The sequence below is a fragment of the Mercenaria mercenaria genome, chromosome 17 (assembly GCF_021730395.1).
Source record: "Mercenaria mercenaria strain notata chromosome 17, MADL_Memer_1, whole genome shotgun sequence".
Taxonomy (NCBI): domain Eukaryota; kingdom Metazoa; phylum Mollusca; class Bivalvia; order Venerida; family Veneridae; genus Mercenaria; species Mercenaria mercenaria.
The window spans coordinates 17,193,526-17,211,753 of NC_069377.1; the positions used below are offsets into that span (position 1 = coordinate 17,193,526).

At 35.5% G+C, this 18,228-nt stretch overlaps 1 protein-coding gene across 4 annotated transcripts in view; it reads right to left on the reverse strand.

Moving 5' to 3' along the window:
• Positions 1–18,228, reverse strand: part of LOC123537615 (serine/threonine-protein kinase Nek4-like) — a 157,278-nt gene that overhangs the window by 121,270 nt on the left and 17,780 nt on the right. For all 4 annotated transcript variants that reach the window (XM_053529204.1, XM_053529206.1, XM_053529205.1 and 1 more), the window contains one exon: positions 6,033–6,068. In XM_053529204.1, the coding sequence (XP_053385179.1) occupies positions 6,033–6,068 (36 nt within the window). The remainder of the gene's footprint in view (positions 1–6,032; positions 6,069–18,228) is intronic.

Below are 18,228 nucleotides of genomic sequence, written 5' to 3' on the forward strand. Positions count from 1 at the left end.
CTACTGACCTAGTTTTTGATCGCAGTTGACCCAGTCTCGAACTTGACCTAGATATCATCAAGATAAACATTCAGACCAACTTTCATACAGATCCCATGAAAAATATGGTCTTTAGAGAGGTCACAAGGTTTTTCTATTATTTGGCCTACTGACCTAGTTTTTGAAGGCACGTGACCCACTTTCGAACCTGACCTAGATATCATCAAGGTGAACACTCTGACTAATTTTCATGAAGATTTCATGAAATATATGGCCTCTAGAGAGGTCACAAGGTTTTTCTATTTTTAGACCTACTGACCTAGTTTTTGACAGCAGGTGACCCAGTTTCAAACTTGACCTAGATATCATCAAGATGAACATTCAGACCAACTTTCATACAGATCCCATGAAAATATGGCCTTTAGAGAGGTCACAAGGTTTTTCTATTATTTGACCTACTGACCTAGTTTTTGATGGCACATGACCCAGTTTCGAACTTGACCTAGATATCATCAAGGTGAATGTTCTGACCAATTTTCATGAAGATCTTGTGAAATATATGGCCTTTAGAGAGGTCACAAGGTTTTTCTATTTTTAGACCTACTGTCCTAGTTTTTGATGGCATGTGACCCACTTTCGAACTTGACCTAGATATCATCAAGGTGAACATTCTGACCAATTTACATGAAGATCTTGTGAAAAATATGGCCTCTAGAGAGGTCACAAGGTTTTTCTATTTTTAGACCTACTGACCTAGTTTTTGACGGCATGTGACCCAGTTTCGAACTTGACCTAGATATCATCAAGATGAACATTCTGACCCATTTTCATAAAGATCCCATGAAAACTGTGACACCTAAAGATGTCACAAGGAAAAGTTTACGCACGGACGACGGACGCTGCGCGATCAAAAAAGCTCACCTTGTCACTTCGTGACAGGTGAGCTAACAATATGCCCCTCCTTCTCCATTTTCAGTCCTGAAATCACTATGACTTTGCCCTTTGACCTACTAATCACCAAAACAATAGAGGTCATCAACTTCATAAGCCCAATCATACTATCTAGTTTGAAAGATATTGGTCAAGTGGTTCTCAAGTTATTCAGCAGAAAAGGTTTTCAAGCTTCAGGCCCTGTGACCTTGAACTTTGACTTACTGACCAAACAAACAATAGGGGTCTTCTACTTCATTCAGCCCAATCATGCTATCAAGCTTGAAGGTTCTTGGTCAAGTGATTCTGAAGTTACTGTGCATAAACAGTTTTTAAAGTTCAGGTCCCTGTGACATTGACATTTGACCTATTGTGCCCCCAAGACAATAAAGATCATCTACTTCATATGTTCTATCATGCTATCAAGTTTAAAGATTCAGGGTCAAATTTTTCTCAAGTTACTTGGCCGAAACTGTTTTCAAGGTTCAGGCCCTTGTGACCTTGACCTTTGACTGACTGACCCCAAAAAACAATAGGTGTCATTTACTTCATAAGCCCAATCATGCAACCAAGTTTCAAAGTGCTTGGTCAAGTGGTTCTAAAATTATTGGGAAGAAACCATTTTTAAGGTTAATGCCCCGTGACCTTGACCTACTAACTCCAACAAACAATAAGGGTCATCTACTTCATAAGCCAATTCATGCTACAAAGTTTGAAGGTCAGGTGGTTCTCATTTATTGGGCAGAAACCATTTAAAATGTTAAGGCCCCTGTGATCTTGACTTTTTACCTTCTGACCCCAAGAAGTATATGGGTCATCTACTTCATCAGCCAAATCATGCTCGACAGAAACCGTTTTCAAGGTCTGGGCCCTTATGACCTTGATCTTTGACATACTGACTTCAAAAATCAAAAGGGGTAATCTACTTCATAAGCCCAATCATGCTACCAAGTTTGAAGATCCTGGGTCAAGTGATTCTCAAGTCATTGGGTTGAAACTGTTCACTCTACTGACAGAACGACACGACCGACAGGTGCAAAGCAATATACCCCAACATCTTTGAAGGGGGGCATAATAAAATACAATCTGTAATTAGTTTTGTTATTTTATTCGAGACAGATCTCCCAACTTTAACCTCTTACAGGTACTGAACATTCTGCAATAATTAGTGAACTGCAGATTTTGTAGTTATATTTGTTGCAAAATCACAACTTTTTTCCTCTTCATGATCATGACCTACAGAGTAATAATCCACACAGTCAAGATAATTTGAAAGGCAATGATCAGATTAAGAGAACTGCAATATATAAGGTTACTGAGCACATTTCTAATTTTTATCTTATTTGAATATTAGGGATGGCAAAGAATACTTGAATATTCGTTCTGTTTTATTATTCGAATATTTGAAAAAATATATAAATTTATAACAAATAAAACAAGAGGGTCATTGACCCTGAAGTGTTCACCTGTGTGCAAGGCTTCAAGTGTGTTTGTATAATGTAATGTTACAAGTACAGAGTTAGGTTTCTTCTAATTTAGTCTATATTATATACAAGTCACATACATTTTTGAACTTTTGGAGCAATAATTTGAACAATTACAATAGACAGTACAACTCTGATATAACACGCCAAATATCAGGATTCTAGCTATTATTGATTCAGAGAAGAAGATTTTCAAAGTTTCTTATATAAAAGCCTATAGTAAGTACATGTCACATACAGGGGTGTGCCCGTTTTTGACCTTAGGTCAATAATTTGGACAATTATGGTAGAGAGTCAAACCCTAATATCACATGCCAAATATCAAAGCTCTAGAGAAAAAGATTTTTAAGGTATAATTTTTAACCAAGAAGACCCATATGTTTGAACCAGCTGAAACTGTTCAATCTACTTTAGGGAGAGAGTTTCTAAAAGAGCTGTTAGCTTCCTAATCAATCCTATATGTTGATATATGTAACATTGTAACAAATGCAAATATGTTGAATAAATATTGTTTAAACCAAGAACTGGAATAATTTGAACACTTCTGAAAGAGGGCTACCTAGAAATAATTTTGTATAAACTTTCATCAAAATCCATTCAGTGGTGTTTTGGAGGAGATGTTGTTTACAGAAATTGTTGACGAAAAGTGACATGCTCTCTGGCTGCCTTGTTTTTTTTACAAATCAGAAAAATTTAAACACTATCTGCAGAAGGTCACACAAGGAAAATTTGCATGAAATTATTTTAAAAAATTTAAAGTTTCTGCTATATGAATATAGGAAAAACAGTGACCAAGACCCCTTGGAAGACATGTTTTTTGATGAATCAAAATAATTTGAATAATCTTGGTAGAGGGTCACACTTATAAGGACCATTTGTGTAAAATTATTTCAAAATCAGACCACCAGTTTAGATTTCGTTTGAAGATTTTTCTATTTTTTTGGTGGCCTCTATGTGCAACTCAGTGAAACTGTTTGAACAACTTCGGTAGTGGACCATCCAAGGAACATCCATGCAAAGTTTCATTCAGTGGTTTTGGAGATGTAGTTTAAACACAACTGTTGACGACGGAAGGAGGACTTGACCGAAGGACTCATGATGGACGACGGACACAGCGTGATCACAATAGCTCACTTTGTGCTCAGGTGAGCTAAAGAAGTTAACTGAAAAACAAAATCTAACTAGAAAATGCTTTTGTAAAAAAGCGCATGTCTCCCCCAATGCAAAGTCCTATAGGCAAAAAGTCAATAGGGGTCAGGAGCAAAAATCAAAGAGACACTGATGGTTGGCTGCAATAGGGATCATCTACTTGGCATGTCCAGTCATCCCGCTAAATTTCAACACTATTGGCCTACTGGTTCTCAAGTCACTGTTCAGGCTCCTGTGACCTTGACCTTTGATCAAATGACCTCAAAATAAATAGGGGTCATCTACTCTGCATGTCCAATCAACCTATTAAGTTTAATATTAATGATTTTACATGAACAGGCCACTGTGACCTTTACCTTTAATAGACTGACCCCAAAATCAATAGGGGTCATCTACTCTGCATGTTCAATCATCCTATGAAGTTTCAACATTCTGGGTCAAGTGGTTCTCAAGTTATTGATTGGAAATGGTTTTCCATGTTCAGGCCCCTGTGGCCTTGACCTTTAACAGAGTGACCCTAAAATCGTTAGGGGTCATCTACTCTGCATGACCAATCATCCTATTAAGTTTCATCATTCTGAGTCAAGTGGTTCTCAAGTTACTGACCGGAAATGGTTTTCAATGTTCGGGCCCCTGTGACCTTGACCTTTCACAGAGTGACCCCATAATCGTTAGGGGTCATCTACTCTGCATGACCAATCATCCTATTAAGTTTCAACATTCTTGGTCAAGTGGTTCTCAAGTTATTGACCGGAAATGGTTTTCAATGTTCAGGCCCCTGTGACCTTGACCTTTAATGGAGTGACCCCAAAATCGATAGGGGTCATCTACTTTGCATGTACAATCATCCTATGAAGTTTCAACATTCTGGGTCAAGTGGTTCTCTAGTTATTGATCGGAAATGGTTTTCCATGTTCAGGCCCCTGTGACCTTGACCTTTGACGGAGTGACCCCAAAATCAATAGGGGTCATCTACTCTTCATGACCAACCATCCTATGAAGTTTCAACATTCTGGGTCAAGTGGTTCTCTAGTTATTGATCGGAAATGGTTTTCAATGTTCAGGCCTCTGTGACCTTGACCTTTGATGGAGTGACCCCAAAATCAATAGGGGTCATCTACTCTTCATGACCAATCATCCTATGAAGTTTCAACATTCTGGGTCAAGTGGTTCTCTAGTTATTGATCGGAAATGGTTTTCAATGTTCAGGCCCCTGTGACCTTGACCTTTGACGGAGTGACCCTAAAATCAATAGGGGTCATCTACTCTTCATGACCAATCATCCTATGAAGTTTCAACATTCTGGGTCAAGTGGTTCTCTAGTTATTGATCGGAAATGGTTTTCAATGTTCAGGCCCCTGTGACCTTGACCTTTGACGGAGTGACCCCAAAAACAATAGGGGTCGTCTACTCCAGCAGCCCTACAACCCTATGAAGTTTGAAGGTTCTAGGTCAAATGGTTCTCCAGTTATTGCTCGGAAATGAAGTGTGACGTACGGACGGACGGACGGACGGACGGACGGAAGGACGGACAGACAGGGCAAAAACGATATGTCTCCTGGGGGAGACATAATGACTCTGATTTCAATCAAAGATGCTAACAATGTTTTTGAGGAAATAAAAATACCAAGCAGTGCAAAAAACAAATTAAATGTTTATTTACATAAATCGCATCAACCAAAAGATGACCATTTTTTTTTCGAATTGTAACCAATAAACGCATTTGTATGGTAAACATTAGTACTCAATATTCAGACAAGTAGTGTACATAAGCTCAAGTATTTCTTTATAATTATTACTATAATCTTCATTATACTCTTCGACAGGTAAAAGTACCCTCTTTGGTTGAAAAGTGAAAAAAAAAGTTCATTCTGTTACATTAATCTTCTGCCAAAATGCTACCTTAGAGCCTTCTGCTGCTTCAAAGTAAGTTTTACACGATCAGCCGATAAAAATTTGGCAACATGTAACGTGTGTATGGAACTTTACTTACATGTACATAGGAGCTACATCCATTAAGAAATGATACTCATAATTATATCTAATATACAAGAATGCAGATTACAAATATGTTATATTACAAAAGATGAACAAGTGACAAGAACGATTAGTCAGTCTTAAGCCATCAATGTTTTAATCATTTCCTGTGTAAACTAAAGTAGAACAAAACAACTCAAAAACTTGTGTTTATTAGGGCATGATAAACACAAGTTTCTGAGTTGTTTTGTTGATCACTTGATGACTGAATATTCGAATATTCGTTCTGAATATTGGAATACCAAAAATGCTATTCATTGCCATCCCTATTGAACATACAACTTTGTTACGATATAAGACACTGAACAATAATTAGACAGACACTGAAAAAACTTGATTATATAGCCTACAAACATTTCTCAATACAGAAAATACAATCTATTAGATTGGTGTGCAAAATGATGTAGTTAGATAGTGTTTTAGATCTTACCACCACTCATCAGTTGCTCTTACCTCCATGATCTGTGTCTCATCAAAATGTCTTGTTTTCTGAAAATGTCATTGATTCTGAGTTAGTTTTTCCTTTAAATGTTGACAATATCAAATATTTAATATGACACTTATGATGCCTTAAATACTGACAATATCAAATATTTATGATACATATGATACCTTTACTCATACTACCTTAAATGTAGACAATAATAAATATTTATGATACCTTAAATGTTGACAATATCAAATATTTATGATACCTTAAATGTCGACAATATCAAATATTTATGATACTTATTAAACCTTTACTCATAATACCTAATATCAAATATTTATGACACCTTGAATATTGACAATATCAATATTTATGATACTTATGGTACCTTTACTCATAATACCTAAAATGTTGACAATATCAAATATTTATGATACGATGCCTTAAATTCTGACAATATAAAATCTTTATGGTATGTATGATGCCTTAAATGCTGACAATATGCTGACACTATCAAATATTCATGATACTTCTGATGCCTTAAAAGCTGACGGACAGTTTCATTTATATCCGGGCACCGTCATTCCTAACTCAAGTTATTAAGGAAACCAAAAGTTGACCCCACCCGCCCAATGACATTTGCCAATCTAATAAACAGGTTTTTTCGAACTGGTTAACGACAGCACACTCTGAATTAGAGCTTTGCCATTAAAAACTTTATAAAACTTTAACCAAAAAATCTAAATTAAACAAGGACATAACTCTGTCAAAATTCAAATTGGAGTTATGGGGTATGTTTCTCCTGCTGTAGACTTTGGTAGTAAATAACTATTTTCAGTTTCAAGTCAATAGCTTTGGTCGTTACAGAGACATTTAACTTTATCAGGAACTTAAACAAAAAAATTCTAAGTCAAAAAGAGGCATAACTCTGTCAAATTCGAATCAGTTTTATGGGAATTGTTTCTCCTGGTGTAGACATTGATAGTAGATATCTATTTTAAGTTTCAAGTCAATAGCTTTGATAGTAACAGAGATATTTGACTTTATCAAAAAATTTAATAAAAAATTCTATGTTAAAAAGGGGCATAACTCTGTCAAAATTCAAACAGAGTTATGGAGATTGTTTCTCCTGGTGTAGTCTTTGATAGTAAATAACTATTTTAAGTTTTAAGTCAATAACTTTGATAGTAACAGAGATATTGACTAAATCAAAAACTTTAACCAAAAATTCTAAGTTAAAAAGGGGCATAACTCTGTCAAAATTTAATCAGAGTTATGGAGATTGTTCTCCTGGTGTAGACTTTGATAGTTAATAACTATTTTAGGTTTCAAGTCAATATCTTTGATAGTAACAGAGATATTTGATTTTATCAAAAACTTTAACCAACGGCGACGGTGACCTCGACGCCTAGGATAACACCTGGGCGAGTGCAATAGCTCTACTTTTTCTTCGAAAAGTCGAGCTTAAATCTTTAACCCAAAATTCTAAGTCAAAAAGGGGCATAACTCCATCAAAATTCAAATCAGAGTTATGGGGATTGTTCTCCTGGTGTAGACTTCAATAGTAAATAACTATTTCAAGTTTCAGGTCAATAGCTTTGATAGTACCAGAGATATTTGACTTTATCAAAAACTTTAACCAAAAAATCTAGGTCAAAAAGGGGCATAACTCCATCAAAATTCAATTCAGAGTTAAGGGGATTGTTTCTCCTGGTGTAGACTTTGATACTAAATAACTATTTAAGTTTCAAGTCAATAGCTTTGATAGTAACAGGGATATTTGACTTTATAAAAAACTTTAACCAACGGCGACTCTTTGGGGTGGTATGCAAACTTTAACATTTATTCTAAGTCAAAAAGGGGCCATAATTCAGTCAAAAAGCTTGATAGAGTTGCCTCCTCCTTTTTATAGACCGGGGTCATGATGGCAAACAAGTATGCAAAATATGAAAGCAATATCTCAATGGACTTTGAAAATATTTGGGGTGGTACGCAAACTTTAACATTTGTGTGACGCTCACGCTAACGCCAACGCCAGGGCGAGTAGGATAGCTCCCCTATTCTTCGAACAGTCGAGCTAAAAATGATGATATCATAAAAACATATGAGACAACCAGTTTCATTGAGAGGACTTGTTTTTTTTTAAATATCTAGTATTAAACATTTAACAGTTTATTCTGCGGCATTAATCCATGTACAGAACATTCACAATTGTTTTATTCCTTATTCATAATATATTCAACCCGTGAGTAAATTTATTACAATGGCACTGTTACTATCTTTCTAAGTTTAAACTAGAGATGCTTTTGAGAAAAGTGCATGTCTCCCACAACTGCCTAATCATCTAAATAGTAAGTCAGTCTGTGCTTTATTGGACCCAAAATGTACCCGATACTACTTGTGCATGTGCTTTCTTGAACCCAAAACGTACCCTATACTACTAATAAAAGTAGTATAGGGTACGGTTTGGGTGCACGAAAGCACATGCGCTCCGGGGATTTTTCGGTAATTCAAGGGCCATAATTCCAAAGTGCCTGGGCCGATTGGGCTAGTTATTGAACTTGGACAAGGTCTTATGGTCAGACACATTTTGTTCAAGTTTGGTGAAGATCGGGTGAGAAATGTTTGACCTGAAGTGCGAACAAGCTTTGTGACAGACACACACACAGACACACACACAGACTGGAGTAAATCAATATGTCTCCCACACCACTGTGTGGTGGGAGACATAATTATGATATTAAAATATTTGACAGGTTCCCTTTACTCCATAGATACGCTTTTTACCACGTCAATCCATTCCCTGATAGATACCCTTTTTACCACATCTATCCATTCCCTGATAGATACTCTTTTTGACGCCTTCAAGTTTAAAAGCAAATTATGAATAAAGTACAACATCAAGGAATCCCACAAAAGCATTTTTTGTAAAGTTTAAACCATGTACAAATGATATCTGTCAAAAAAATATATGGTTTATATTTGATTTTTAATGGTAATTTAAACCTGAAATGAGGTAATGTATTTATGGAAAATTACTGTGAGGAAAGTTTCATCTTGAGCTAAAATTAGCCTGATCAAGGCTAATTATACCCCCAAGTTTATCTTTACAAATTATGAATTTGTGTAGTATTTATTTGTACAAATTGTGAAATTTGTGCAAGCTAAAAATAGTACTGTAAATTTTTTTTAGGTTTCTGCATTTTCCAGGTGATTTAGAAAGCGGAACTTTTTTTTTTCGATGGATTTATATAAACAAGAGCTGTCTCCGTAGGATGACACATGCCCCCGATGGCACTTTGAATGAATAGTTATGGCCGATGTTAGAGTTTAGGACCTTTGACCTACGGAGCTGGGTCTTGCGTGCGACACATTGTCTTACTGTGTCACACATTCATGCATAGTAATTTTAAAATCCATGCATGAATGACAAAGATATGGTCCGGACATGCCCATCAATGCACTATCATGAAAAATGATCTTTAACGTCTAAGTGTGACCTTGACCTTTGAGCTACGGACCTGGGTCTTGCGCACTGCACGTCGTCTTACTGTGGTACACATTCATGCCAAGTTATTTGAAAATCCATCCATCGATGACAAAGATATGGACCGGACACGCCCATCAATGCACCATCCTTTAACATCTAAGTGTGACCTTGACCTTTGAGCTACGGACCTGGGTCTTGCGCACTGCACGTCGTCTTACTGTAGTACACATTCATGCATAGTTATTTGAAAATCCATCCATCGATGACAAAGATATGGACCGGACACGCCCATCAATGCACTATCCTTTAACGTCCAAGTGTGACCTTGACCTTTGAGCTACGGACCTGGGTCTTGCGCACTGCACGTCGTCTTACTGTGGTACACATTCATGCCACGTTATTTGAAAATCCATCCATCGATGACAAAGATATGGACCGGACACGAAAATTGTGGACAGACCGACAGACCGACAGACTGACAGACGGTTCAAAAACTATATGCCTCCCTTCGGGGGCATAAAAATATGCACTTTATGATGGATTAAAAAAGTAACTGTTGCAAATACATATTGTCTGATTTACCCTGAAGACAAATTAACAGCTAATTACCTGCTGCACTAAGGAATTTTATTACATATGTTTGTATATTACCTATCAGTGTGGGGTATGGTTGATTGGGGTGATCTTTGGATAATTGGCATGTGCTATGGATAATTGTAGGCAACTTTGATGTTAATCCAGTTAAAAAATTTTACTGATAAGTGTTTTTATAAGCTGATAAAATTGCTTTTGATCAATTATTCTTATAAAAAACATTATGTAACTAATATACCAGGGGAAAAATGCAGAAATAAATAAGTACCATCAATAGAAAAGTAGCTAAAATTATTATAGAAAAGTAAACTAATGGGTTTAAAGCTTTGTATGTCAAGAAATATTTATCACACTTTTATGTAAAATGTACCATTAGAAAGAAAATTTAATTGTGAAAAAACATTATGTAAGTTACTAAGTGTTTAAAACAATATTAAATATAGTAATATTGAATTGAATAACACAGGTATAAATTCTGCATTTTTCCCCAATATCCTGTATGGAGATAGTGTACTGATTATCAGTAAAGCTGTATGGATATGATAAGCCTAATTAGGCTAAATGTATATGGAGGAAAGGGTTAAATAATTCAAAATAACGTCTTAAATTAGCTTTATAAGTGTGGTTCACTTTACTCATGGTCAAATATCTCAAAAATGAGCACAAGGACCAATACATTTTATTTCACAAAATTATATTCGCGAAAATGTTACGAAAGTTGTGAATTCCCATAGACACCCATTATGAAAAATTGTGCAAGGTCCAAATTTTCAGATCAGTCTAGCAAACTCCTATCTTTTTTATTTGCTTTAAAAAAAATCAAGGTTTAATCAATTCTACGATGCAGAAAATTTTTTGATCCAAACGTGCAGAACTACCTTAAATGTTTGAGCAACTATTTTTGGCAGCCTTTGATTTGATAATTAAAACTTTGATTGCAACATCAGATGTGATTATATGAGACTGTCGCTGAGTTTGATTACTCATCTGGTTTGATGTTTGTTTGTTCTATAAGAAAAATATAATTTATCATTTTGTTCAAAGGCATATTCACTGCGGGGAATCACATGATCAAAATAATCTGTAAACCAAAATAAATTTATGAATAATGTCGGATAATATTGAAGAATCTTTTGCTGTAAATCTAAGGTACAGCCTATCATACACCAACATATATGTATCCTAAAACTACATAGATTTCAATCACAATCACCTTCTGGTTATCTGGAACACTTCAAGAAACTGATACTTTTTATTTTCCTTAGTGTTTGTAATTACAGGATGTCTGTCATTATTGTCAACTCCATGATAATTTAACAATTTTCATTAGTCATATGATAGGCTATGTTTAAATTTCATATCTTATCATGACAGGAGATTTATTCATGTTCTTCAAAATATAACTTTGGTTTAGAGATTATTTTGATCATGTGATTCCCCACAGTGATATTAAAGATGTATTTAATGCAAAAGCAGACAAATTTGAAATGTCTTTTTATGCTCCCAGTGTCAAGTGAAAATGAGGCATACAGTGTTGAATTGTCCATCCCTCTTTCATCTCCTGTTTTTCTGGAGCTATGGCCCCTTTTTTGGACTATGAAATATTAGAACTACATCAGAGCAATTAACTTGTATACTCAACATCTCCCACAGTTTCCATCCAATGGAAATGAAGATTGGTATGGGCTACAATATTGTAAAAATTTCTACCAAACAGATACAGGTGGGTAATGTGTGTATGCGTGTTGGGTGGGGTGAGCAGTAAAATGTTCGGGACATGTTGACATAGGATACCAAGACACACACTTAGAGAAACAAGAAGAGTTTTAAAGTTTCCACTACAAACATGCAGGGCAAAGAGACCACACCCCATGGCGGCCATTTATTTGACAAAACAAAATAATCTGTATAATATCTGTGAAGAAATATTTGTGTAAACTTATTTTGAAATTGGGCCAAAAGTTTCTGACAGTGAGATTTTTAAAGTTTCCACAATATACATACTGGGAAAAGTGACCATGCCCCCTGGCAGCCATGTTTTCTGACAAATCAGTCTTGGTAGTGGGTCACACAAGGAACATTTGTGTGAAGTTATTTCAAAATCAGACTAGACGTTTAGGAGATGTCATTTGAAGATTTTTCTATTCTTAGCTCAGGTAACCCTTATGTGCAGCAAAGATAATGGTTTTAAATATTTTAAAAGAACACCCCCAAGTAACATCCAAGTCAAGTTTCATCAATTTCCACCTCACAGTTTCAGAGGAGACGTCATTTGAAGAAAAGTGTGGACGGACTGCGGCCGAATGTACACTAGATGGTGAGTGATCACAATAGCTCTACATGAGCAATTTGTGGTACAGTGAGTGAAAAATGTGTAAAATAGTTCATTTTCAACATGCTTATAACTATCTATAAGGATTTATATGCATGTATGTGTGCAAACTAATACTGAAATCTCAATCACTCTTTTATTCTAAATAAGTGTTAACTTTGGTTTATCAAACAGGGATATGACATGCTGTAACAGTGTTAACTTTGGTATATCAAACAGAGATATGACATGCTGTAACAGTGTTAACTTTGGTTTATCAAACAGAGATATGACATGCTGTAACAGTGTTAACTCTGGTTTATCAAACAGGGATATGACATGCTGTAACAGTGTTAACTTTGGTTTATCTAACAGAGATATGACATGCTGTAACAGTGATAATTCTGGTTTATCAAACAGAGATATGACATGCTGTAACAATGTTAATGTTGGTTTAACAAACAGGGATATGACATGCTGTAACAGTAATAATTCTGGTTTATCAAACAGAGATATGACATGCTGTAACAGTGTTAACTCTGGTTTATCAAACAGGGATATGACATGCTGTAACAGTGTTAACTCTGGTTTATCAAACAGGGATATGACATGCTGTATCAGTGTTAACTCTGGTTTATCAAACAGAGATATGATATGCTGTAACAGTGTTAACTCGGGTTTATCAAACAAGGATATGACATGCTGTAACAGTGTAAACTCTGGTTTAACAAACCGAGATATGACATGCTGTAACAGTGTTAACTCTAGTTTATCAAACAGAGCTATGACATGCTGTTACAGTGTTAATGTTGGTTTAACAAACAGAGATATGACATGCTGTAACAGTGATAATTCTGGTTTATCAAACAGGGATATGACATGTTGTAACAATGTTAACTCTGGTTTATCAAACAGAGATATGACATGCTGTAACAGTGTTTACTCTGGATTATCAGAGATATGACATGCTGCAACAGTGTTAATGTTGGTTTAACAAACAGAGATATGACATGCTGTAACAATGTTAACTCTGGTTTATCAAACAGGGATATGACATGCTGTAACAGTGATAATTCTGGTTAATCAAACAGAGATATGACATGCTGTAACAGTGTTAACTCTGGTTTATCAAACAGGGATATGACATGCTGTAACAGTGTTAACTCTGGTTTATCAAACAGGGATATGACATGCTGTAACAGTGTTAACTCTGGTTAATCAAACAGAGATATGACATGCTGTAACAGTGATAATTCTGGTTTATCAAACAGAGATATGACATGCTGTAACAGTGTTAACTCTGGTTTATCAAACAGGGATATGACATGCTGTAACAGTGTTAACTCTGGTTTATCAAACAGAGAGTGTTAACTCTGGTTTATCAAACAGAGAGTGTTAACTTTGGTTTATCAAACAGAGAGTGTTAACTCTGGTTTATCAAACAGAGAGTGTTAACTCTGGTTTATCAAACAGAGATATGACATGCTGTAACAGTGTAAACTTTGGTTTATCAAACAGAGATATGACATGCTGTAACAATGTTAATGTTGGTTTAACAAACAGGGATATGACATGCTGTAACAGTGATAATTCTGGTTTATCAAACAGGGATATGACATGCTGTAACAATGTTAACTCTGGTTTATCAAACAGAGATATGACATGCTGTAACAGTGTTTACTCTGGTTTATCAAACAGAGATATGACATGCTGTAACAGTGTTAACTCTGGTTTATCAAACAGAGATATGACATGCTGTAACAGTGTTAATGTTGGTTTAACAAACAGAGATATGACATGCTGTAACAGTGATAATTCTGGTTTATCAAACAGAGATATGACATGCTGTAACAGTGTTAACTCTGGTTTATCAAACAGGGATATGACATGCTGTAACAGTGTTAACTCTGTTTATCAAACAGAGCGTGTTAACTCTGGTTTATCAAACAGTGAGTGTTAACTCTGGTTTATCAAACAGAGAGTGTTAACTCTGGTTTATCAAACAGAGATATGATATGCTGTATCAGTGTTCACTCTGGTTTATCAAACAGGGATATGACATGCTGTAACAGTGTTAACTTTGGTTTATCAAACAGAGATATGACATGCTGTAACAGTGTTAACTTTGGTTTATCAAACAGAGATATGACATGCTGTAATAGTGTTAACTTTGGTTTATCTAACAGAGATATGACATGCTGTAACAGTGATAATTCTGGTTTATCAAACAGAGATATGACATGCTGTAACAATGTTAATGTTGGTTTAACAAACAGGGATATGACATGCTGTAACAGTAATAATTCTGGTTTATCAAACAGAGATATGACATGCTGTAACAGTGTTAACTCTGGTTTATTAAACAGGGATATGACATGCTGTAACAGTGTTAACTCTGGTTTATCAAACAGGGATATGACATGCTGTATCAGTGTTAACTCTGGTTTATCAAACAGAGATATGATATGCTGTAACAGTGTTAACTCTGGTTTATCAAACAAGGATATGACATGCTGTAACAGTGTTAACTCTGGTTTATCAAACAGAGAGTGTTAACTCTGGTTTATCAAAAGCTTTGGTTTATCAAACAGAGATATGACATGCTGTAACAGTGTTAATGTTGGTTTATCAAAGAGGGATATGACATGCTGTAACAGTGTTAACTCTGGTTTATCAAACAGAGATATGACATGCTGTAACAGTGTTAACTCTGGTTTATAAAACAGAGATATGACATGCTGTAACAGTGTTAACTCTGGTTTAACAAACCGAGATATGACATGCTGTAACAGTGTTAACTCTGGTTTATCAAACAGGGGTATGACATGCTGTTACAGTGTTAATGTTGGTTTAACAAACAGAGATAAGACTTGCTGTAACAGTGATAATTCTGGTTTATCAAACAGAGATATGACATGCTGTAACAATGTTAATGTTGGTTTAACAAACAGGGATATGACATGCTGTAACAGTGATAATTCTGGTTTATCAAACAGGGATATGACATGTTGTAACAATGTTAACTCTGGTTTATCAAACAGAGATATGACATGCTGTAACAGTGTTTACTCTGGTTTATCAGAGATATGACATGCTGTAACAGTGTTAATGTTGGTTTAACAAACAGAGATATGACATGCTGTAACAATGTTAACTCTGGTTTATCAAACAGGGATATGACATGCTGTAACAGTGATAATTCTGGTTAATCAAACAGAGATATGACATGCTGTAACAGTGTTAACTCTGGTTTATCAAACAGGGATATGACATGCTGTAACAGTGTTAACTCTGGTTTATCAAACAGGGATATGACATGCTGTAACAGTGTTAACTCTGGTTAATCAAACAGAGATATGACATGCTGTAACAGTGATAATTCTGGTTTATCAAACAGAGATATGACATGCTGTAACAGTGTTAACTCTGGTTTATCAAACAGGGATATGACATGCTGTAACAGTGTTAACTCTGGTTTATCAAACAGTGAGTGTTAACTCTGGTTTATCAAACAGAGAGTGTTAACTCTGGTTTATCAAACAGAGAGTGTTAACTCTGGTTTATCAAACAGAGAGTGTTAACTCTGGTTTATCAAACAGAGATATGACATGCTGTAACAGTGTTAACTTTGGTTTATCAAACAGAGATATGACATGCTGTAACAATGTTAATGTTGGTTTAACAAACAGGGATATGACATGCTGTAACAGTGATAATTCTGGTTTATCAAACAGGGATATGACATGCTGTAACAATGTTAACTCTGGTTTATCAAACAGAGATATGACATGCTGTAACAGTGTTTACTCTGGTTTATCAAACAGAGATATGACATGCTGTAACAGTGTTAACTCTGGTTTATCAAACAGAGATATGACATGCTGTAACAGTGTTAATGTTGGTTTAACAAACAGAGATATGACATGCTGTAACAATGTTAACTCTGGTTTATCAAACAGGAATATGACATGCTGTAACAGTGATAATTCTGGTTTATCAAACAGAGATATGACATGCTGTAACAGTGTTAACTCTGGTTTATCAAACAGGGATATGACATGCTGTAACAGTGTTAACTCTGGTTTATCAAATAGAGAGTGTTAACTCTGGTTTATCAAACAGTGAGTGTTAACTCTGGTTTATCAAACAGGGAGTGTTAACTCTGTTTTATCAAACAGAGATATGACATGCTGTATCAGTGTTCACTCTGGTTTATCAAACAGGGATATGACATGCTGTAACAGTATTAACTCTGGTATATCAAACAGGGATATGACATGCTGTAACAGTGTTAACTCTGGTTTATCAAACAGGGATATCACATGCTGTAAAGTCTTAACTCTGGTTTATCAAACAGGGATATGACATGCTGTATGCTGTAACAGTGTTAACTCTGGTTTATAAAACAGAGATATGACATGCTGTAACAGTGTTAACTCTGGTTTAACAAACAGAGATATGACATGCTGTAACAGTGTTAACTATGGTTTATAAAACAGAGATATGACATGCTGTAACAGTGTTAATGTTGGTTTAACAAACAGAGATATGACATGCTGTAAAAGTGATAATTCTGGTTTATCAAACAGAGATATGACATGCTGTAACAATGTTAATGTTGGTTTAACAAACAGGGATATGACATGCTGTAACAGTGTTGACTCTGGTTTATCAAACAGAGATATGACATGCTGTAACAGTGATAATTCTGGTTTATCAAACAGAGATATGACATGCTGTAACAGTGTTAACTCTGGTTGATCAAACAGGGATATGACATGCTGTAACAGTGTTAACTCTGGTTTATCAAACAGTGAGTGTTAACTCTGGTTTATCAAACAGAGAGAGTTAACTCTGGTTTATCAAACAGAGATATGACATGCTGTATCAGTGTTAACCCTGGTTTTTCAAACAGGGATATGACATGCTGTAACAGTGTTAACTCTGGTATATCAAACAGGGATATGACATGCTGTAACAGTGTTAACTCTGGTTAATCAAACAGGGATATCACATGCAGTAACAGTGTTAGCTCTGGTTTATCAAACAGGGATATGACATGCTGTATGCTGTAACAGTGGTAAGTCTGGTTTATAAAACAGAGATATGACTTGCTGTAACAGTGATAATTCTGGTTTATCAAACAGAGATATGACATGCTGTAACAATGTTAATGTTGGTTTAACAAACAGGGATATGACATGCTGTAACAGTGATAATTCTGGTTTATCAAACAGGGATATGACATGCTGTAACAATGTTAACTCTGGTTTATCAAACAGAGATATGACATGCTGTAACAGTGTTTACTCTGGTTTATCAAACAGAGATATGACATGCTGTAACAGTGTTAACTCTGGTTTATCAAACAGAGATATGACATGCTGTAACAGTGTTAATGTTAGTTTAACAAACAGCGATATGACATGCTGTAACAATGTTAACTCTGCTTTATCAAACAGGGATATGACATGCTGTAACAGTGATAATTCTGGTTTATCAAACAGAGATATGACATGCTGTAACAGTGTTAACTCTGGTTTATCAAACAGGCATATAACATGCTGTAACAGTGTTAACTCTGGTTTATGAAACAGAGAGTGTTAACTCTGGTTTATCAAACAGTGAGTGTTAACTCTGGTTTATCAAACAGAGAGTGTTAACTCTGGTTTATCAAACAGAGATATGACGTGCTGTATCAGTGTTCACTCTGGTTTATCAAACAGGGATATGACATGCTGTAACAGTGTTAACTCTGGTATATCAAACAGGGAAATGACATGCTGTAACAGTGTTAACTCTGGTTTATCAAACAGGGATATCA